Genomic DNA, 23,969 nt, shown 5'->3' with positions numbered 1-23,969 from the left:
TTAATTCCAAACTGTGGTTTATATGTTCGTTCCGTTCTACCAAATTCCACCAACCGTCAGCTTTCTTATTGTTGCAATAGGCATTCCATCCGATGAGGGATGCGTCTGTAAAAACTTCTGCTTCGAATTGAAACTGTTCTATGAGGTTTGTCGCCGTCATGATGTTTCCTAACCACCAGTCAAGATCTGCGTTTACTTTTAAGTCTATCAACATTTGCCGATCAAAATTATTTTCGGTTCTTTCTAGAGCTATGAATTTTTCTCTTTCCAATGTCTTAACGTATAGCCAACTGTAGTTTATTGCGAGGCAGGCCGCGAAGAGATTTCCTATTAGCTGGGCTAGATCTCTGATTTTGCATTGAGTTTTATTTTAAAAAAACCAATATCATAGATCGGGTCTTTTCCCTTTTCCCATACGGTAATTTTATACAAAGGGTGTTGTTATTGAGGAAAAATCCCAGAAATTTGCATTTCTGTGAGGGTTCTAATTTACATTTTTTTACATTAAGGACGAACCCTAGATTTTCCAGCAAACTTCGAATTTTTGTTACATTTCGTGAGCATTCTACATAACTATTCCCGATCACTAGGATGCGGTCTAAGTATATTACTGTTACTATTCTTTGTTTTCTGCAGAAGGTTATAACTGGTTTTAGGAGCTTTGCAAATACCCATGGGGCTGTATCGAGGCCGAATGGTAGACGGTTGAATTCATATAAATTAGTTTGAAATTTGAATCGTAGGAATTTTCCATGGCAGTTTGCAATAGATACTAAGAAATAGGCGCCGTTAAGATGTTTAAATTCTTAAGGTTTAGAATAAATCGTTTGCTTCCGTCTGGTTTCGGTCGAAGGAAACAATGTGATATGAATTGATCTTTACAAGGAGTGCGTCGTGAGATCGCGCCCTTATAGAGTAATTTATTAATTTCTTGTTGCATGCTATATTTTCATCTTCAGATAATATGGGGGTTTGCATTTGTATTGAACTAGTATGCTGTCTAGAGGTATACGGTAACCTCGAATCCATTCCAAAATTACCCGATTCGATGTAATTTTGTTCCATTTTGCATTGAAATATTTTAAACGACCAGTTGGTTTGCTTACATTTAACGGTGGGCACTCCTGTGGGTGTAATTGTACGTCATCGGTTACGTGAGCAGAATATCTATGGGGCTTTGACGCCATTTTGGAACGCCTTAAACGCATGAAAATATAGCATATGACTTTGTCTCGAATGTTACGTACAAATCATTTCAGGCACTTCCACCACGCGAACATAATATAATAGGGAAGACTGGGATAAATTGACCAACTTTTTACGTAATGCTAAATTGTGAGGAAGGTAAAGAGAATTTTCGAACTTCATCCATCGAAATGTAGGGCATACATTCAGGTACAATAATTGGAGTCCAAGATCCTTAAATCTTTTTCAAATAGTAAAAAAAAAGTTATTTATGCGTGCCGGCGCGGTTGATCAACTTGCCCCGTTCTGGGGGAGGAAGGGAGGGGGGGGGGATTTATGAAAATCTGAAGTGTATCCCATATTGAATTTACAATTTCTTTTATTTTTATGTGTAAAAATTAAAACCAAACTGTAATTCACGTCTTCATTGTAATAAACGTCTTCAAAGTTTTTTTAGTGCTCCTAATATAAATAAACATAGAATTCTCTTTTTACAGAGATGTAAGAACCATTGAAAATCTATTCCATTCACACAAGTTAAGGTGATATGAAAGGGTCAGGCTATACATATCTGAGAAGTCAAATCGTTGATGAATCTATTCTCCGAATTGGGTGTACTGATTCGTTTTAAATTTTACCACGTAAATATGGAGGACCTAAAGTAGGTCCTGAATAGGGATTGCAATATCGGACCGAAAGTTCAATACCGGTATTCGGTATTTTTTAGATCTTAATACCGGAATACCGGTTTTAATACCGGTAGTAGGAATTTTAAAAAGAGAAAGAAAACACAGGTGTTTCTTTGTTTTATTTGCCAGTTTTATTAGAGAGAGTAAATATCACAAAAAATCATTTGTAACTTTTAAATTATAACAGCATAACAAGAATCACAAAAAAAGTAAAAGAACAAGGAACATCTTATTTATTTAAATCACAAAAAAGTGTACATATCACTATTCAGTCCGTGATATTATTACAAATTTTTGAAATGTGATCTTAAAAAATATAATGCATCAATTGTACTGTCATTAAGCCTGGAACGTAATTTTGTGCAAAAATTCCCAGCTGTCGAAAACGCTCTTTCAGCATCTACGCTAGTTGGTGGAACTGTTAGCAATTGCGCGATATACTTTTTCCAAGTATATGCCTCTAAATCCCTCATCTTCAAATAAATCGTNCAATGATTTCCCGTAGCCCACCTGTCCTTACGAAGCATTAAAAGGACATGTAGGATTTTTCCTGAGGTACTGACCAGTAGCATCGAACTCTAAGAGGTAATCGGAGGACCTCCTTCGTCTCATATATTCTAAATAAGGGGTGCGGGGGACCAGGTCCATCCTCCGATGGACCTAATTCCCCGTAACGTGAGGGAGCATCGAGCCCACCACGTTACAATGTATATAACAAATCTGAAAAATATTTTGAACCGTAAAGTATGATATGCAAATACAATGTGAATAACAAACTCACCAATTTAAAAAAAAATATCGAAATTTTAACTAAATTATTACGCACTTTCTTCACAATTCCAACCTTGTTTTTCACAGATGCGAATATCCGACTACGAATCCTGCGCATGTGCAGTATCGCTCTGACCTGTAGTAGGACAGTTTTGGCTCGCCTCCTTGGGTGATTCACATATCACATGACTTCTCCAGATTGTACGATGCAACTTTGTATTCACAGTCTAATTCATTTCGCCCGTTAGAGAAACTTAAAATAAAAACGCATACTATTTGGCTATATTAGCGACCCCTGAACATATAGTGGAGACAATTTAAAAAATTTCTAGTAAATACCGAAAAACCGGTATTTAAACTTGTGAATACCGGTATTACAAAATTGTACAAATGGCTAAAAATCCCGGTATTCGGTATCCCAGTATACCGGTATTGCAATCCCTAGTCCTGAAACTCACGAAATTTCTTTTTAAATAAAAAATTTATTTACTTATCATGGCCTGAACCCAACATGGCGCGATCCGTGAACGTTTTCGATGTTTTACGCTTCTTGGAGGCTTAGAATTGAAAATGAAGAGTTTCAGGACCTAGCTCGAATAATTTAGAATACCATAGAAATGGAATATTGTGAATGATAAACACTTTTACCAACCATTGCAGGAGAATGCTCGCTTGTCTCTTGGTTAACACGTGTTTCTGGAGCAAAAATTTTGTTGCAGTTAAACGTCACAGATGGCGACGTTGGTTGTAAAACTGTCCAAATCCCGTGAATTCGTAACTGTTTATATTTTCACGGACCAACGTCGCGATCTGTGACGTTTAGCTGTAACTAAATTTTTACTCAAGAAACGTGTTAGCCACGAGACAAGCCTTCTCTTGCAATCGTTGGTGAAAGTATTTTCCATATTTTCCCATCTGACACTGTAATTTCTACGGTATTTTAAATTGTTTGAGCTGTCCTGAAACTCTTCATTTCCGATTCAAAGCCTTCAAGAATCGTAAAACATATAAACATGCATGAACCACTCAATGTTGGTTTTAGTCCATGATAAATAAATACATTTTTTCTGAAAAATGAAATTTCATGAATTTCAGGATCTACTTTAAGGCCTCAATATTCCCGTGGAAAAATTTGAAACGAATCGATACACCCAATTCGGAGAATACTTTGACCATCGATTTGATTTTTCTGATATATATTTCCATTTCATATTACCTTAAGTGTGTTAACCTTTTCTTAGAGATCCAATGGAATTTCGATAACAAACATATTGTCACAAAAACGAAGGTAAACTATAGTATACCGTATGTTGACAAGACGTATAATGAAAATCTGCTCGATACGCAATGGAATATCTTCGTGGAGGGCGTATGCTGTCGATTGGATAATTCGAGCATTGTCTACAGCTCGATTACCTATTGGGTTCATCAAGTTTCTAACACTGTATTTGTTAAAGTTGTGCAACTGCAAGCACTGCACGGAACAGTTTCCCTGAAATTCTTGGACGAGTATCGTCGGATTCCGAACTCGCTTCAGGTTATGAAATTCCTTAGCACCTTGGAATCAATATAGAATAATGCTGTCTTACGTATACAGTCAAACCTGTTTTTGTGCGGTAGATAGGGACCGCAGAAAAAAAAAACTGCACTAAAAAAAAATATTCAGAAACTTCATAAATACCTATAACAAATAATTTTTTAGAGCATATTAAAGAAAATGTTCTTTATGCGGTGGAGAGGGACCGCATAAAAAAAGTCTCAGTTAGAAAATATGTCAAAGCTTTACGAAATAGCGAGAAAGTGCTTTCCAAACAAAATAAATAATTAAATTACACGTGGAAATATTTTACAAAATTTTTATTTCTCATTTTAAACATGGAGAAATTTTCAAAATGTACGTAATTCAATACTACTCGTCGTAGTCCAAAACGCGCATATTCTTGTGATAAACGGGTTCGTAATCACTTTCCTCACTTGAAGATATTAGAGTTAATTTATTTTTTGTTATCATGTAGTCGGTGATAAGTTTTTGCGACGACGGTCGTTTGATCAGCTGCTTGTAAACGTCGCGATAGCCAGATATACACGATCGAAGCTCTTTTTGGAATTTCAAACTTCTTTCGGAATTGCTATCTATTTTAAGAAAATGTTTTTCCATTTTGCTGTTAAGTTATTGAGAATATCACTATCAGTTACGGTTTCGTCCTTAATCATTTCGATAAGATCATTTTCGCTAAAAGTGTCTAAACCTTCTCCGCAGATGTTATGTGCTAGCGCAATAATTTCTGATGATAATGTGGACGTGTTTTCGGTTACATTTCTATTAATGACACAACAGAATCCCGATATTAATATACCGCATAAAAAAAAATCGCATAAAAATAGACCGCACAAAAACAGGTTTGACTGTACTGACAAAATGTCGTAACAATTCCATAACATCACTTTTTCGACAGAAATGATAAAGCAGGAATTTGTGCGAAGTTGTGTAAAACCTACCGCTTAGATAATGTAAAACATCGATTATTTTTTCTTTATTCTTCAACCGATTTATCATATTTCCCTACGTTGCGTTTAGGCTTATAAAAAGACGTATTCATATTTGCCAGGTTAGTTTTGTTCCTTTTTGCTTTTGTCCCTATATCGAAAATTTTAAAAAGTAAATAAAATAACCTCTCTCTAGCCGAACGTCAACTCTAGTTAAAGAAATTAAGGGATATTTATTAATACCAGATAATCAATTGCTGCGATGTTATGTATGTAGTAGGAAGGAATATAAAACAATATTCTTTAAGAAAATTATTGGAAAACATTTCATAAAGAAAAACGTAATCTGATTACAAATTCTCTAGATCGATACTATGCATTTTAATGACCTGTTAAGAATCAATGATAGGTATATGCACAATAAACACGTAGTTTCTCGATTAAAACTGTCCTCATTTGCAATCCGCACAGAGTTCGGCAGTAATCTCCGATGATGCAAAATGAATACGCTGCACCGTCGATGGAGCAACTCGTGCTAATCAAGGTTTTTGGTCTCTGATTATAGACACGGTGCAGTAGACGAGGAGTCACCCGGGTCGTCTTCGAAGAGGTTAAGCCCGTCCTCGGACTGCGAGGACTCGGTGTTGGAGATTTCCCTGAGAACCCACCAGGATACTGTGTTTATCGCGAAGCTACCAACCGATCAGAGCTCGGGAAAGCCTGACCCCGAGGAGGCTCCTCAGGGCTCGGACGAGCGGTCTCGATCCACGATATCCGAGAGAACTCGATCCGAGAAAAGGCGGTTATTAGAGTCGACCGACACGGTAATCGAGAATACCGAAGCAGCTCTTCGGGGTGTCGGCGCCGCGAAGCTCTCCTCAGGCGCTAGCGATCTCTCGGGGGTCCACTGTAAGAAATCGAGGTAAAATAACACAACAAACAACGGTAGAAAAGAGAGATTAAACGAGAAATTGTAAACACCTAGGAGCCGGAGTCCTGATACTGCACGATGTGATGTGTGACGCGAAACACGACACGTAGTTGCGCGGTGACCTCACGAGACACGCACATTCGTAGTGTTGTATGCATACTGTTTTAAGCTTCTATTTTTCTTTTGGAGCGAAGCTCCAGAGTTCGTAACGAGGTATCACTGGGTGTATGCCGTGTAAGCCCACGGTTTATTAATAAGAGGGAAAGAAGTCGTTTGTTCTTTCTTTGCCGGAACGTGCATGAAGAAGCATCGGGGGTGAGCTGTGCCGATCCGTTTGCTTGGGCGACCTTTAGGCGTTTGGCAGTGGCTTCCGCTTCCCGCGGGTTTGGTTCCTGGTGCAATTTTACGTGTGAATCTTTTACAGCGTAACTCCGTCCGACCCGACAGGGGATAGCTCTTGCGAGGGGAGCTGGAAGCCGCCGCGGAGCTTCCAGGCTGATACGAGGACCCTAACGACATACCTCGAGGAGCTGGAATCGTCCTTCGAGAAGTCGAGGGATCCCTTGAGGCCGGGCGATTCCGCCGGTAGTTGCTCCCCGAATCTCCCCGCGGATTCTCCGGAAGAAATACCAGAGGTGCGGAAAGACAGTTCCCTTTACCTTGAGGAGACGGAGGGCTTGCGAGGTCCCCGGGAGGACTCGAGGCCTCCTAGGCTGGCCTGTAGGATCCTGGCGCCTAGGAGGCAGAGCAGCGGATACGCCAGCAATCTCGGGACCTTCGACGAGGACCCGAGGAGTGCGGAGGTCGAGGTTGGCCCGCTGAGGGGGAGGCGGCGGTCGTCCGCCAAGAGGCTGGACCCTTCGCCCAGGAGGGCAGGTCGCTGCGAGGAGGTCGTCACCTTCCATGAGGAGTCCGCCTCCTCGGAGAGGATGCCGGCTACGGAGGTCCCCGGGAAGGTTTCGACCGCAGGACTGGACATGCCCGATATCCAGGAAGTTCGGGATGCGGAGTTACCGGAAGCCATCGCCCAGAGGCTCTGTACCGCGGGCGGAAACGCGAACGATAAGCCACTTTCTGGGATGGAGGACTTATCTGGGAGATCTTCGAGGCCAGGCGTCTCCGCTCCTGAAATAACCGCGATTACGGATCTTGATACCCTGAGAGGTCGAACTGAGAATCCTGGCAAGGAATTCACCGTTTCTCAGAGGATATCCCATCCGGAGGCTTTCGAAGGGATGTCCAAGGTACTAGAAACGTTTAAGACGAAGGAGGTTGTAAATCCGAACGTGCATAAGAATTTCCCCCAAGAACCCGCGTGCGACGACCTTGACAGGATGTTCTCCAGGATGGAAATTCTACCTGGGGACAAATTCTCCAGGTCGATTACGTCAGTTCCTGTGAACTCTCTCTTAATCAGAGAAAAGAAAATCTCCACTTCCAGAGAAAATTTCTCCGGAAAAGAGACTGTATGTGATTCACCGTCTTATACCGACGTCCTATTGAAGTCTAGGACGAAGGCCTCCCAATCTGGCGGTAATATGTCACATTTAGACGCGAGATTCGCAGACACGGAGACGACGAGTTCTCCTGAAAGTTTCCGGAACGTGGACAGGTCTCTTCGACTCAGAAAAGGGATGGTCCATCAATTCAGTACCCCAAATTTCTCAAGATCCGGGCTAGGTAACACATCTAGAGGAATCGATGAAGAGTCACCGGGGGATAATCAGAAGTATAAATCCGAAGACGATCAAAGATTCTACTCGGCTGGTGTCGATGATGCGGACGTGTCAGATGTTATAGAAAAAATGATAAAGCCCCAACAAAAAAGCCCCAATGTTACGCTGCCGCTTCCACGATCTGTGAAGGTTTATCAGCTGTTGTCGACCCAGTCGGAGGACAGAGGAGATGGGGTTCCAAGGCTGAACGATAGGAGGATATCATTGCAGATTACACGACACGAGGACGACAGGTTATCTGGGATTCTTCCGTCGTCCGAGGAGAAGAAACTCCTTCACGCCGAGAGCGTTCCCATGATGCAGGTTTCAGGTGTCAGAGATGCCGATTCTCGACTTCTGGCTCCAGGTGTGTCCGGAACGTGCACAGGAGGAAAATCGCTGTTATCAAGTGAGCTCGCCTCTGGACACAGACTTCCGGTGGATCCTACCATCAGACCAATTTACCCTTACTGCCCTTACTCACCTTATGGCAGCCCTCAGGGCTCTCCGAGGACCCAGAGGAGGCCTCTGAGAGAGAGCAGAAGAGTTTCCTTGGACAATCGACAAGGCGCTCTTCAGCTCAACCAGTACAAACTGTTGGACAACATTGGTCAGGTAAGTGATGGCGAATCGCGTTCAATCTCCTGTAGAATAACGTTTCAATACATTGGTGGAGCTTTTAGATGTGTGGATTGAAATAATATGTAAAAAAACTGACGCTGGATTTGCAGCGTCTCGTAATGGCGTAGATAGTGGATTTCATAATAATGTGGGTAAAAAACGTGGTAAAGTTTGATATGAGTTGTAAAGGGGACTCTTGGTCCGTATCAAATGTGTATTATGCGTTAGGGCTTAGATAGGTCAACAGTAATCTCCGGATATGTATAACAAATACGTTAAATCTTCGTAATTTTTCAATACTATCATAATGTTATGACAAAAATTCATAACATTTGATAATGTACTTCGAAGATAGCGATTACGTTTTGATCCAATTTTACGTATATCCTTCTGGAGATAGTTTCCTATTTGTTACAAAGAAGGTGAAAGTGTATCTTTTCGAGGTTCAATTCTTGAACTTTAGGTCTATCAACTACTTGGACATTTTATATTTGGTGATGCTGAATTTGTCATGTTATTTATTATGTTTGAAAGTAAATGCTCGGGAGGTTGTAAAGATTATTTTAATTTATGTTATTTACGGGTCCCTGGATATGTACCGTTTTCTGCAATCTGAAAGTTAAGGTTAGGGCACGAGGTATCTCGCGTAGAAAAATGTACGGCCAGGGATCGGTTACCACGGAGGACGGCACGCAAAGTTAAGAAACCGCGGATTTAGATTTAAATAGATTGGTCGTCGAGACTTATCGTAACCCTGCAATCTATTATATCTTTACGGGCTACAGTTCGTTCTTTTTTGGTATACTTTTTTTGATTGCTGTACCTTACCTGATGCCTAAACTTGATTTAAATACAGGTTTAATTCTTTTTAATACTAATTTACATTTTTAATTCCAACGATAACATGTATAAATTCGTAAATTTCATTGCTTTATCTCGAAGAAACTTATCTGACGTTATCGCTGGATAGAATATATTCATGTATGGCTTTCGAACCTGGTATGTAAATTTTGCAACAGCCATAATGAATACGTATTGTCTTTTGATCTCTTTGTTCGCCTCGGTATTATGTTTCTAATTTGTAGTCAATTTTAATGATACCTCCACGGTGTTCGGTCACTTTCGCGGGTGTTATTATCAACGGAAATTGGTATGTTAACGGTAACTGGTTGGATACCAATTCGATATTAGTTAGTCAATCGATGCGTCAACGTGGTAATACGCAATCTTCTTGAACTGCATTTTCAGAATGTATGAGGAATTTAATTCAAATTTTTAAAGAAATTTCCATGAGAAAAGAGAGAGGAAACATGTTCTTTTTAGAGTTAACAACTTTTCATTTTATTTTCAAACTAGGCGAAGGAAGGAAGAATATAACCTTCAAAATTAGAGGAAGCCCTCGTATTATCTAACTGGCCGTAAAAAACCACGTATTGTTTTAATCACTATCGCGTTGGAGAGGAGATATTTTTATTCCTGACGGAATGAGTGGATTATAACGTGTCTTTATGAGTCTTATAAAATACTTTTATCGGCTAAGAAATGGCCCATTCCAAGGTTAATTCGGGGATAGTAACGCCGACACTATTTAGTAAGAATGAGAGCATATAATTCCAATTTTATAAAGACCCATTCCCGCACTCTTTGTTGCTCTATTAAACTTATTAGAACGTCTGACCATAAACAGTACGCCTCTTAAATTACCAACTCAATATTGCCGTGTAATAATATACAATAGGTACTTACTTTAAATTCATTTATGTGGGAGTTCTTGAAATATCCGAACACAAAATATTTTGGAAAAGACAATCCAAATTTTACCTTATTACACTTTAAGAATTCATGGAATTTAATTAAGAACTTATTTGTTAACAAGAAACCTTATAATACAATAATTAATAATTTACAATGAAACAGAAATATTTATCGTCTTCACAGACTGTTAGCATTTATTTTAAATATTCCTGCATATTGTAGTAGATGTAGGTTCCGATTCATAACGTGTTTTTAGGGTAAATCAACTAGAATGTAACTGATAACATAATTTTATTAACACTAAAACAATCCGCGAATTTTAGTTGCCTTTGATGGACCTGAAATCCGTAATGCTTATGTTGTAGTGTTTTAGTGCTAATCCGGTTGCTTTAGTGTTAACCCGAAATTGTTTCTCACGCGAGTCAAACTAAAAAAGTATGACTTCGGTGACATCTTTGAAGGATGTGTTGGTGTTCCGGTAAGAACAGTCGAATTGATCTATCGGGCTATCTTCAAGGATGCTGTAGTAAACATACATCAGAGCTGTTGAAACTTGAAACATGCTTGCCATGTTGTATGATCTAACATCGAAACATATTTAATAAAAAATGTTATTATTGAATGTTAAAAGTCAACAAAAATGAGTATATTTCGGCGGTCTTCCTTTTTTATTTAAAAACTCGAGTTACCTTTAACTTAGCAAAAATTGAGTTCTATGTTGAACATCCTCTGTGCCGAAAAGTGCACAAAATATGTATCGGTTACCTACATTTCTCATATACATATACGAAATCGGTCCACCGTCAAAGTCCCGCAACGCAGATTCGTCCGCCGTGAAACTGCAAATTTAGAGACGTTTTAATAAAATTACAGGTGCACATGTGGAAACCGTATATGTACAACGCTGTCTCAATATTCTGCCAACATAGAGCGGTTATATACATGTAGTGTGTGGAAGATATGAATGTCTTATGATATTTACTTATGAATAATATAAGTTTGGGAGAGCGTCACAGTTTCTTTAACAATCCTATTATTTTATGTAATTTAGAAGTACCTCTTATGATTCAAATAAAATGTATTATGAAGATATTTAAAATTATGTAAAATTTATTATGTAGATTTCATGGAAGTATTAATTTCTGGTTTATGTATTATTTTTTTTTTTCAAATCTAGTACATATTGAAACTACATCATATCCTTGGAAAAATTTAATCGTAATGATCATGGGGGTCGAATAATTACTCCATTTTAATTTATTTAGAATAATATATCTCTTATTGTTAGATAAGTTTCTTATTTCTTATTTAAAACGTATATCTGCCATAGGTTTGAAAGAAAGAAATGTTTTCTCCGTTGATAGTATTGACAAAATTAACAAAAAAATTGGGACGTTCATTCGAACCTTAGAATAGCTCAGATCAAATTTTTTCACGGTCAAGGGTGGTTTTAATGTTTATCGGACATGATCAAAATTGATACATTTACATCAGCAATTGATGCTGCCATAAAAACTTCTGTATACCGAATTGAATTCAAATTGAATAAAGTGTTTTTAAGGGGCGTCCGTAGGGTCGAGGGTTGCCAAAATCAATATTTTTCGCTCGATCAAGAAGAGCTTTATAAAGAAGAAGAAGGGTTTGCTTGTACGACCTGGGAATTGCTGTCCGTAATTACATTTTATATATAAAAACGAAATATATAGAACTTAAAACAAATGTTCCTCGAAACAGCATTATTTAAAATGGTAATCGTAATATCTCAAAACTCACGATCGAAACTATTTGAAATTTTACAAGTATATTTAATGAATGTTTAACTTTTGCTGAAATATGAACCTTTCTTCTGCACAACATTAAAACTTCTTTTCAAAATGTTATCGTTTCAATATTTATCGATATCTTTAGATAATCTTAGTTTCAACGATAGCTGTTCTCATGTAAACAAAATAGATGTTATTGTTTCTCTCCCACTTCTACAATAGCCAATTTTACATTTACCATTGAAAATTACTTTTTTTTGCGATACTTCAGTAAATTACGTACAACTCTGAAGTAATTCAATATTTTTATTTAAAAAGAAAAACTATATGATCTTAAGTATCCAGAAAGTTTCAAGTTAATAAGAAGCAGAGTTCCTTTTCTTTAAATATCGACAATCATCTTATTTTTTGCTCGTCACTAATAGGGAGGCCCATACAGAAAACAGAAATTTTATAGAAAAACTGACTCCCACTTATGGTCAAAGCATTTTAGTGTACAAGTAAGTTTGGTACAATTGACTAATTATTGCGACCCCAGGAGTATGGTCGCTCCATTTCCACGAAATATTTGGAAATTCAGTATATCTGTATATTGACTCGGAACTAACGAGCCCAGGTCCCTTTTAACGAGACGACGTGACTATCGCGTGTCCGTAGCAACGCTCGCAGAATAAGGTCGCTGAATTACTCTAGTTCGTTTCGGCTCCTCGGCATGTAATGTATTGTAAATTACGTGGAATCACGGGAAAGGTGGATAACGATCACCCTGACCTTAGTTCCGCCCTCGTGGATCACGCAGGACCTTGCGGAGACCTCGCGGGGACCCAAAGGTTGTATAAAGATAGACAATAGAGCACGAGGGTTCAAGTCTCCTTCCCAAAACTCTTCCTTCTTAAGGTGATGTGAAAGTGGCATCAAAGAGGTCTCCTCCCTCTCTCTCTCTCTCCCGGTCCCTCTCCCTCTCCCTTTCTCCCTTCCTCTCTCCGTCCCTCTTTCTCGCCCTCTCCCTCTCCCTCCCTCCCCCTCTCCCTCTCCCCTCTTTCCCTCACCCCTCTCTCACTCCCACCCTCTTTCTCGCCCTCTCTCTCCCCCTCTCTTGCTCCATCTCTCCCCTCCCCCTCTCCCCTCTCTGCCCCTTCTCTCTCTCTCTCCCTCTCGGGGTTGCGTTCGTGTGCGTCGTGCTGTAAATTTGACACACGCACCCGTGCGCGCGCGCGAGCACGCACTGGATGTCGATTTACCCCGACTATTCGGTCAATTGCCCCAAGAACGGGGCAAGTTGATGAACCGCACCGGCATACATAAATAACTTTTTCTTTACTATTTCATAAAGATTTAAGGATCTTGAACTCCAATTATTGTACCTGAATGTATGCCCCACATTTCGATAGATGAAGTTCGAAAATTCTCTTTATCTTCTTCACAATTTAGCATTACGGAAAAAGTTGATCAATTTATCCCGATCTCCCCTATTATATTATGTTTGCGTGGTGGAGTTGCTTGAGATCATTTGTTCGTAACATTCGAGACAAAGTCGTGGGCTGTATTTTCATACGTTTAAGGCGTACCAAATGGCTTCGAGGGCCCATACATATTCTGTTCACGTAACCGATGACGTGCAATTACACCCACAGAGGTGAGTATTAATGGTTAATAACCGTAGGCGTTTATTGCCTCTTGTTTTCAGGGGTCTTTCGGGATCGTTAAGCTCTGCTACAACGAGGAGGACGAGGCCCACTATGCCATGAAGATCCTAAGCAAGAAGAAGCTGATGAAAAAGGCCGGTATTTTCGGCAGAATGGCGCCCGGAAGAAAGGGTGCCTCTAGCCCGTTAGAAAAGGTCTACAGGGAGATAGCCCTATTAAAAAAGCTCGACCATCCGAACGTCGTCAAGCTCGTCGAGGTCTTGGATGACCCCGACGAAGATAATCTCTACCTTGTGTTTGAGTTGGTACAAAGAGGCGAGGTTCTTCAGGTGCCCACTGACCAACCCTTGGACGAGAAAACTGCCAGGAAGAACTTTCGCGATGTAGTAATGGGAATTGAATATCGTAAGTTTATTATACCTTATCGACATTTAATTATCACAGACGTTTGCTACGCCGAAATGGCTGTATCGGTTATATCGAGAGGGAATAATCATGTTAATTGGAATACCTGTACCGTAATAAGGAACTTGAGAGGCATTTGAGAAAATAGAGCAGTCGGGTAAGTGGCAATGTTTTTTGCAGTTTCACTTTTTGAGCATCTGCGATATTTGAATTTTGTGCCGTACAATGTGAATTACAGCAATTTTATCTGTGAGTTTCTGAGAGCGCATCGAAGCCTTTTCCTTCTTATAACATCGCGTTCATAGATATTAATACCTCATTAATAATTAGTTTTTATACTTTTGTTTAAATTCTCAATGCATTACCAACCAATATATCGTGCATAATGACGAAAGAATTATACACCGTGAGATCAATCCCATAATTCGATTAATGAATCTATTATATAAAGATATATTGAACGTTCTATCTTCGCACTAAAAGGGTGATGGACGAGCAATGAGATAATGTTCCTGGCGGATAAATTCAAGTCCGCGATTTGTATTACACCTTGGTTTTAAAACAATTTATTACAATAACTAAAACAAGAATTGAAAATTAAAGTGTCGATGTTTGCTCTGCGGTACGTTCATTCGATAGCCGCAAGTAATTAATTTCGTCTGCAAAGTAAATTTCTCTTACCATCTGCAGGACACTTATTTTAGAAAGCGTACTTGCCCTGGCCATAACCAAATGCTCCGTCCCTCGATCATGTCTCAGGGTTGTACGAATTCGATTAAACGATTCAACATGTATCACTGAAAAAAACGAAATTGTCAAATATAACCAATATTCTGCTGAAAACAGTCGAGCATCCCTGCCAATATAGCACGTATAAACTTCGCTGCCATCAAAGATGCGCGGGGAGATGTTTCACGCCATTGTCGAAAGTGAGGCACGGCTCCCTAGCGCCGTGGAACTGCTTTCAAAGGGGCGAAATATTCTCTATCGGTAATGAAAAACGCGTCTGCAGATTTCAAATACAGCACAGTATCGATAGAATGAAGTTATCGCTTTTTCGTTTTTAGTATCAGGGTCAACGTAGGTTGGGAAAGAAGACTACGAATACCAATTAAAGTTGTTATGCGTGGATGATTGAGATTACAACGCAGCTCACAAGTGTAACCCTGTTTTACCGATTACGAAGATTTCGCCCCTTTGGAAGTAGTTCCAATTTTTACAGAGGTGTAAAGGGCGTAGATGGCGCCAGTAGGCCGTGCCTCTCTTTCAAACAATGACGCGAAACATCTCCCCGCTCATCTCTGCTGCCATATTCAACGCAATAAATTTGGCTACAAGTTCATGATTAAAAATTACCAATCTATTCAGTTACGGTAGCCAATCTTATTCGACTGCAGTAACGGATTCACCTTGTTGCGGTAACAAACTTATTTGGTTTCCGTAGTCGATCGAGCGGTAGTAGTATCGAACCTACTTGATTGCCACGACCAGTCTTATATTATACTTTTTAAAACGTAAAATAAGAATTTGTAATATACAAAATAAAAATATTCTTTTTAGCCCCATCCAATTACAGAGGGTGTTTAGTAGGTGAACCTTTATTTAATGAATTTTTGTTTTCATTTATTTACGAGTCCGGGGGTTTTCGTATGACTGGGACGGGTCACGAACCAGGACTTCTCGTTGTCCGGGCAAGCGCTATACCACCTAATCTAACGAGGCCATCTATGGAAATTCATCCATAAATGCAATTTTCATTAAAATGGAAGAGTCCCGTTTGCACGTTTATAAAATTTACAAGATATTATTCTTCTCTAAATTTTAAGTCGCCCCTGTAATAGTACATCGATACCACAAGCTCGTTTATTTTATATATTACAAATTCTTATTTTATATGTTAGAAAATACACAAGTTCAAAAGCACATGATGAGAAGTTGTCGATTTCGGTTGGTTAAAATCAATCATTTAAAACGTTGTCAGGTAACTTATTGCATTTTAACGACATTAGTCGGTTGCTTTCATCAAAAGAACTTATTTGTTTGACTCGGTTAAATTTTGAAAAGTGGAACTCGGTTGCGACAACCCATTAATGTATTATTTTTAACCATTTCATTTTAATCGATTGAACGTGGCAACAGACAGCAGTAGTCATTGGATTACTTTTAACAATTACTTGGTTATTTTTAAATGATAGTACTTTAACCGAGCTAATTTTGAGTTTGGGTAAAGTTTTATTTTCTCAGTGTGTTTTTCTTCTTCTTCAAGTTTGCTTCCATGAAAATATCGAGTACTAATCCGTTACGTTCCTTCTTCCTCGACTCCTAGTGCATTACCAGAGGATCGTGCACCGCGACATCAAGCCCAGCAATCTGCTCGTGGACGGCGAGGGTCGCGTGAAGATCGCCGATTTAGGAGTGAGCGCGGAGCTCCGGGAAGCGTCGGAACTGCTGACGGGATCTGCAGGCACGCCGGCATTTGCGGCACCGGAAACGACCACCCCGGGGGCTCGATATTCTGGAACGGTGAGTGCGCCCTAACCGTCTCCTATCGAGAGTGCTCTTCCGAGGGTTAGCCGTGCCTCCATACCCCTTTAGGCTTCCTCAAAGGTGCCAAAACTAGCTGAGGATCCGGCGGCGTCTCAAAGTTAGATGGTCCTTGCTGCGAGTAATTGCCGGTGCAATTACGCCAAAACCGCTTGATAGATGCTCGATAAATGGTATTACATCTTAACCGATATCGAACGGTTATCGGTTCTCTTTAGGTCGACGTAAAGACCAAGATCAAGAAACTCGATTGAGTTTCGAACTAAATACATTTCTGAGCAAGAAACTTGTAGCGTTGAGCTGCTCAACTTGAGCGATGCGAGAAACGCGCCTTGCGTGTTGAGTTCGAGCTAGATGCTAGAGTTATATATAGTAAGGATCAGAATTTCAGGAGTGGGGGAAAATGAAAATATAATTTCTTCATTGCTACAGATAAAGAAATAAACTTTCGATCAACTCAAAAAATCCAGCAAAAAATCAGGAATTTTTTTTTAATTTACCCGACTCCGCTTGCTGCTATGTACGTAAAGACATGGCACTGTAAAGTTTTCGGCACTCTCAGAATCGTTCTCATATCGTCATCGTCGTCCCTTCAGTCACGAACTACCATTTTCGCACTCACATAATAGGCGGACTGTCATATGGTTTTTGGGCAGCCAATATGTGACACCGCCTCGCGCGGATTGAAAAGGAACTATACCCATCCCAGCTTTAAAATGATTCGATTTTGATAGAAAAAAGGTTTCTTAATGTTTTTGAGATCGCCGAAGCCAAGTCAAATAATACAATTTCAAAATTCAAAATGGCGGACCAAATATGGCGAATATAATTTCAACATGATTGGATTATTATAAAAAACGGTTTAGCGTGGTTTTTATAACCGCTTAATCCAAATCTGGCAATAAAATTTTGAAATTCAAAACGGTTGATCCAATACGGAGTATAAAAGTAGTTGGATTTTTATAAAAATGAGTTTCTCATGATAGTCGTGCCCGCTGAATCCAAATCTGGAAACCGAATTTTAAAACGCAAAATGACGGATAAATAATTATGTTTGAAAGAATGATTTCTCCAGATCTTTAGGGCCATTGCTTCCAAATCCGTAAACAAAATGTTTAAATGCTAAATGGTGGATCCAATATGGCGGATAAAAATTTAAAAATGGTTGGACTTTTATAAAAATGGGTTTCTCACGGTTTCTGTGGTTGCTAAATCCAAATTTGATTTTAGTATTTCAAAATTTACATTTCCGGATAAATTATGGTGCCATTCAAAATGTTGAGGGTGTTAATATAAGAAGATATATTTATATGTACGGCGTTTTCGAAATATACATATTCTTAGTAATTTTTATCAAATGATATGTTTGTAGTAATTATATTTTTATATTACAGGAATGTATCAGATACATTTTCCCATTTTATTATTAATAATAGAGACATTAACATTTTTTTTACAAAAAGGAGTGACATTCCCACAAAACACCTTCGGTGTACAAAAATTTAACCAAATACATTTATCTTTATTCAAATAATTACAAAAATAGCTAAAATTGCTCCCTTCCCATGAAAAGCTCAAATCATCTATTTTTGTCGAATATAGTAGAACATTCATTCCATTAAAGTCTCTGCTAAAATCATTTTGCCAAATGTCACAGTAGATTTGGTTTCACGTATGTTGTATGTACATGATTTTCTGCTTCCTCAAACCGAAGACAAATATTAAAAACTATATCGAAACAAATCAAAAAATTAGAAACTAAATTGGAAAGCAATATTTTATTTGGCAAGCACCAAAATGATCATATGTTAGGAGTACACCTCAAGTGCTCGCCAAATAAAATATTGTTTTCAAATTTAGTTTCCAATTTTTTGCTTTGTTTCGATATAGTTTTTAATATTTGTCTTCGGTTTGAGGAAGCAGGAAATCTTCTACACACAACATATGTGAAACCAAATCTACTGTGACATTTGGCAAAAAGATTTTAGCTTAGACATTAATGGAATGAATGTTGTACTATATTTGGCAAAAAAGATGATTTGAGCTTTTCATGGGAAGGGAGTGTTATGTCCCACGTAACGCTCTCTGCGCGTGCATCGGCTCGCGTATCGAACTAGCCCGGGAGGCCCAGGATTTTTCTTCTTCAAAGTAATAGACTCATCTAGTCTAAAAATCGTTCTTTTCAATTCAGACAACCGAGGGCACCCCATTTTAGTTCTCGCGACCAGCTGTCGCCACGATACGTAAATAGTAGATAAATCGAAAGGGATCCCGAAGACCTCGAGCCTAGCTGCTCCTCGTAATATTCAAAATATTTAAGGTGAAGTGAAACACGTCGAGGAACTTGATCGACGTCGATAAAGAAGATTTTTCTAAATGCCTACGTTGCCGACGTTCGTTTTTATATTGACAGCTGTGCCGAATTATATTGGGTATTATACCAAATGGCATACTCCACCTGTCGTTTTCGTACAATAATTATAAAGAAATCGAAGTAAAACTCCAGAAATCCTCTGGATTCATGCTTTCTGGGGCCCTAATTGATTGCAGAGGAACTCCCTGCGCCATCTGTGATTTCCAGGTCAATTAAATCTTCACTCCGAGACTTCGTATTATCATCGTTTTGGCATAGAAGCGCATACAACACTTATTTTGCCTTTGTCCCGTTCAAATGCGAGTTTATCGATTACCAGAGTGTTCTAAATTGTCGTAAAATTGTCCTGACCCTTTCGATTTTCATACCAGAGCCTTCGATAATTGTATATTGATCGAAATATGAGAGTTCGACGCCATTTTGGTTCAGGTCTGGGCTGAGTTAAAAAATTTCTTTTAAAAATCCACATTTTGAATGTGTCAGGACAATTCTTAGATGATCAGGAGTGATGTGTCAAAGTTTCGGACAGTTTGGTCTAATACTCTTAAAAAAAAGCGTTGTATTCGAATCGACTGATTTGAAGGGTGTTTCACTTCACCTTAAGAAAAGGGGACCCCGCGATGACGGATACCACCCCCGCACGGGCGAGCTCGTGAGTCCCGGCAGAACGGCGACATTAACAATCTGTTCCCAGAAAAGTAAGCATTAACTTTTGTCTCCCGAGGACACTTCTCTCAAATTCTTCGTTCCGAACCACTTTTCCTAAAAACATGTTCTTCAACCCCTTCCTCCAACAGGAGATTTTTTCCTAACCCTACTCCTTTCCCTAAAACATGGTTTTAACTCTTTCCCCCAATGCGAGATTCTTTCCAAACCTCACTGCCGGAATTTCGCGAGTCAAACGTCGGAGGTGGAAATCCTATATAAGTTAGAATTTGAGCAGCGAGCGTCACTTGTAATACTTACTTTTAACTCTTAATTTGACTTAAAACTTGTCATACTTACTATTTAACTTACTTAACTCGTCACACTTCTACTACTTACTTACTAGTTATTCAGTTCAATTTTCAAGACTACGTGAGTCAGTTTCACTTCACGTGTTCGCGCATATCAAACTTAGTTGCAACGCCAGCGAACGGACAGCAAATCCAGAAAACGAATTAAGGTATTTAGAAATACCCACACACACACGCGCACACGTACACGCGCACAATTTGTTGTTTCTTATAAATTTTCCGTAACTTTTATCCAATACACTAAGTAAATTATACCCCAGTTTCTTTATTTCGTAATATTCATCCCCACCAATATCGACAAGCTCGGATAGGACTCGCTGAGAGGCCCACAAAATTTCCATTTCCACAATTCCTTTCAACTTCACCGAGGGCGCAGGGGCTAGGTCTCACCTCCCCGTCCACATACGTAAATTCTTTCACAAAATATCTCTTCCACTCCGTACCCGAGACGTAACAGAAGCAATTTGAGCTATTTTTGTAATTATTTGAATAAAGATATATGTATTTGGTTAAATTTTTGTACACTGCAGGTGTTTTCAGGGGTCTAATTAACGTTGTCGTTGCAGTTACGATCACTGATATTGGGCGGAAAGATTCGTTCACTCACTACTTGCCGTGAAAACCTAACCTTGCAACATCTAAAAATTAAAGTTGTGCATGTCTGAAAATCACATATATCGTTTAGCACTGTGAAAAGATCCCATGGCTATGGAAATGCTAAGGGCAAAGTGTTGTTACTCGCTGTATTAAAGTGATATGAAAGTGTCATTTGAGAAGGTCTGGTTTATGAAACTTTTATTCAAACTGGATGTACCGTATCGTTTGAAATTTTGCCATGTGAACATGGAGGCCTTAAGAAAGGTTCTGGCCTGCATGAAATTTCATTTTTGCAAAAATTTGTTTATAAACATTTTGTTAATTTCTTATAGGAAATCAAATTTTGTGAGTGCCAGAACCTTTCTTATGGTCTTCAAACTTACGTGGTAAATTTTCAAACAATTTGGTGCACCCAGTTCGTAAAAAAGTTTCATAAACAATTGATCCTGCAGATGCCACTTTCATACTACCTTAATGGATACGAGAATGGTTTTAGTGTGCTTCTTTACGATCTAAGTTCTTTTAACGGTATTTTAAGAACGCGTCCCGTGTAGGTCATCTTTGGATTTCTTTGAAATACTAAGGAATTTTCCGGAATTGCAGTATCTCGACCATTTATTATTTTTTTTTCCGAGGAGCTGAAGGCATCGATCCGGGAAAGCCTGTTGGGTCGTAGCTGGTGGGACATTATGCTTGATTTACTCGGGTATAAGCAGAAAAGAATCAAGAGTGGGAGAGATCAAATTTATGTCGGTTACTGGTGTATCAGATCAATATATAATACTTTGTTCACCATTACAGAAACGTTGCCGTAGACTGGACAATTTTAAATGATAAGAAGTGCCTAATATGGAATCGTACTTATATTATTACTATATTGCATATTTTTGGACAATAAACTAATTGTTGGTTGCATTGACATCTGTAGAACGAGTCTTTCGTATAGTTAATTGCACGTATTTTAGCTTATTTTCTTTTGAAAACGAAGCTTTATATTCGAAAAGTTTATTTCGTAATTTCGGTTCACGTCTTTCACGAAGAATCATCCGTCTTCCAATCGTACTGGGATCACGGCTCGTTCTCTTCATTTTTTGCCACTTTGCTTACAATCAGTTTCTACGAAGGAAGGACGAAGATCAGGGGATGTTGCTGTTTCGGGAATTAATTTTAGCCCTAGGTTTATGTTTGTAAGGTTTACGTTGATAAGCCTCGCGGAAAGAGGTTGACAATTTTTGCAACCCGTTTCGGCGAAGAGAATACACCAACAGTAGTAGAAATCCTATGTTGAGGGGCTCTATAAAACAATTCAATGGCTATACATGCCGTAAAACCGAGAAATAACAATTTCCCAAGATCTTCGCCTCAAACTACGTACTTACCAATAACGAGTATCATCTTTGCGTTACGCCATACGCGTTCCTCGTTGCCTCTTATAAACATTTGATGTCTTTTTCTTAGTGATTTACATTTCATCTATGCACTCGACCCCTCCAGAAATCTTAGTCGTGCAATCGATTCGTACAAGCATCGCTCGCGCGTAATGGCTGCCGATCGGTGTCGAATGGAAGGAACGGTGATGGGCACCGGTATTATTATTTATTTATTTATTTATTCCGGCTGCTTTCTATTATTCGGATCTCGATTTAATGACCGGTTATGAGGATAGCGCGTCACTCGTACTCGTGGAAACGGGAGAGACGCCGAAGGCACGGAAGACGAGCCTAATCGAGAAAGTCGCATCGCCGTCGGGAGTGATCGATCTCCCCTCAATTCAAGTCGGCCGGTAATTGATGGTCCATTAAAATCTCCGCTAACGCTCGTCCATCGAGTTACGGACAGTAATGGCACGTGACGAGCGCGGACAAGACCTCGGCTTTTCTGGAAAACGACCTCGTTGCATCGACTCCTGTGCCAGGCAACTACACTCCTTGGTTAAAAGGAACAAGTGCTTTCCGGTGAACGTCGATCGAGTTAGTTTCCAGATTGAACGTGATATTGGGGCTTGTTTCGAGCTCATCCGTGCTTGTTCTCGTATTCCGGCAACGGGAAATATAGCCGCAGTGAACTTGGAAACCTCGACGTTTCAGGGATGCAGTTTCTGGGAACGATGCGCGATCTTGCGAATTTGGTGGGAGTTGATAAAGGAGACGAGTACCGTAGAACTGCACTTATAAGGAAGATAATTAGGCGAACACGTGTACAGAAGTACCCACTTTTTAATTTATATGAAGTTTTTCGTGACATTGTAAAATTTGATCGTGTATGCGATTTTAGGAGAAGCTTATTTTAGGATTTAAGAACATCGTGGGCAATAATTGCGCTATCTGTTCTTCTATTTTTTACTTCCTACGCAAGGTGTGGAGAACATTGTTAAAAGTTATATTTATTTGTAATTGGAAGCATTCACTGGTTACGATGGCTTCGATCCCTCTTTTGAAACTCAATGTTTTAGTAAATAACTCATATTGAATAAAATACTTGTACCACGGTTTATTAAATCTAATACGTATGTTAAAAGGGAACAGACCACGATGACGAGTTATTTACCAAGTTATGCCCTGCGCGTAGGTCACTTAATTTTTGGTTTAACATTTTCTTCGGAGTATTTCGAACTATCATAGTGAGTAAAGCTCATTCTATAATGAGTAATACTAACGTCTCTTCATGAAACGTATATGCGGCACTAGTATACACGGCTAAAAAGCTAATTTCGTTTCGCACTTTTTGCAGTTGTGTGACGTGTGGTCCATGGGCGTGACGCTTTTCTCGCTGGTGACGGGAAGGATTCCCTGGGACGGATCCGGAACCGTTTTGGGTGTGCAATCCGCCGTGCGTACGGAGCCCTTGAAATTCCCTGAAAAGCCAGAGCTTTCTAAGGATGTACGCGACCTGATAAATCACATGACTTGTAAGAATCCGGTCGAAAGGATCACGCTTCCGATGATCAAGGAGCATCCCTGGCTTACCAATCATGGCTTGGAACCTCTGCCCAGCGAAGCCGACAATTGCCGTTTACCGGTCACCGTTACCGATGAAGAGGTGGCCCGAGTTGTCACCAGGGTACCAAAACTGGACACCCTGATCCTCATTAAAACCATGCTGAAACAGCACAGTTTCCAGGTGAGAAACAGATACGCCTTTGCATTTTTGCGTAACTAGTGGGTACGGCCATTATCATAAAATTGCTTTCACCGTTAGAGGAGGCTATTTACAGTTAAAGTCACATCGGCAATGCCACGTTAGGATTATATTCTACGATTTATAACTGTTCCCGTCCTTGAGAGCACTTTATAATTGGGTAATTGTGTTGCCGTCAGAACACATTGGATATTTTCCCATCGAGAGTTTTTAGTTGACTTATGTTGAATAATGCTAAATCCTGTATATAATTTGGAATGCGGAAAAAGAATTCATTATTGAATTTGAGTATACGCAGATGCTATTTAAAAGGAAGAAAGGAAATAATTGCT

General features: G+C 39.4%; 1 protein-coding gene across 5 annotated transcripts in view; it reads left to right on the top strand.

Annotated features, from left to right (window-relative positions):
* LOC105696081 overlaps nucleotides 1–23,969 on the top strand; it is a 137,329-nt gene that overhangs the window by 106,474 nt on the left and 6,886 nt on the right. For all 5 annotated transcript variants that reach the window (XM_012418251.1, XM_012418250.1, XM_012418253.1 and 2 more), the window contains 5 exons: nucleotides 5,698–6,054; nucleotides 6,488–8,393; nucleotides 13,605–13,968; nucleotides 16,295–16,491; nucleotides 23,230–23,619. In XM_012418251.1, the coding sequence (XP_012273674.1) occupies nucleotides 5,698–6,054; nucleotides 6,488–8,393; nucleotides 13,605–13,968; nucleotides 16,295–16,491; nucleotides 23,230–23,619 (3,214 nt within the window). The remainder of the gene's footprint in view (nucleotides 1–5,697; nucleotides 6,055–6,487; nucleotides 8,394–13,604; nucleotides 13,969–16,294; nucleotides 16,492–23,229; nucleotides 23,620–23,969) is intronic.

Source organism: Orussus abietinus, unplaced genomic scaffold, assembly GCF_000612105.2.
Source record: "Orussus abietinus isolate OABI.00-Male unplaced genomic scaffold, Oabi_2.0 scaffold105, whole genome shotgun sequence".
NCBI lineage: Eukaryota > Metazoa > Arthropoda > Insecta > Hymenoptera > Orussidae > Orussus > Orussus abietinus.
Note: the sequence above shows the minus strand (reverse complement) of the source record. Positions and strands in the feature narration are given on the sequence as shown.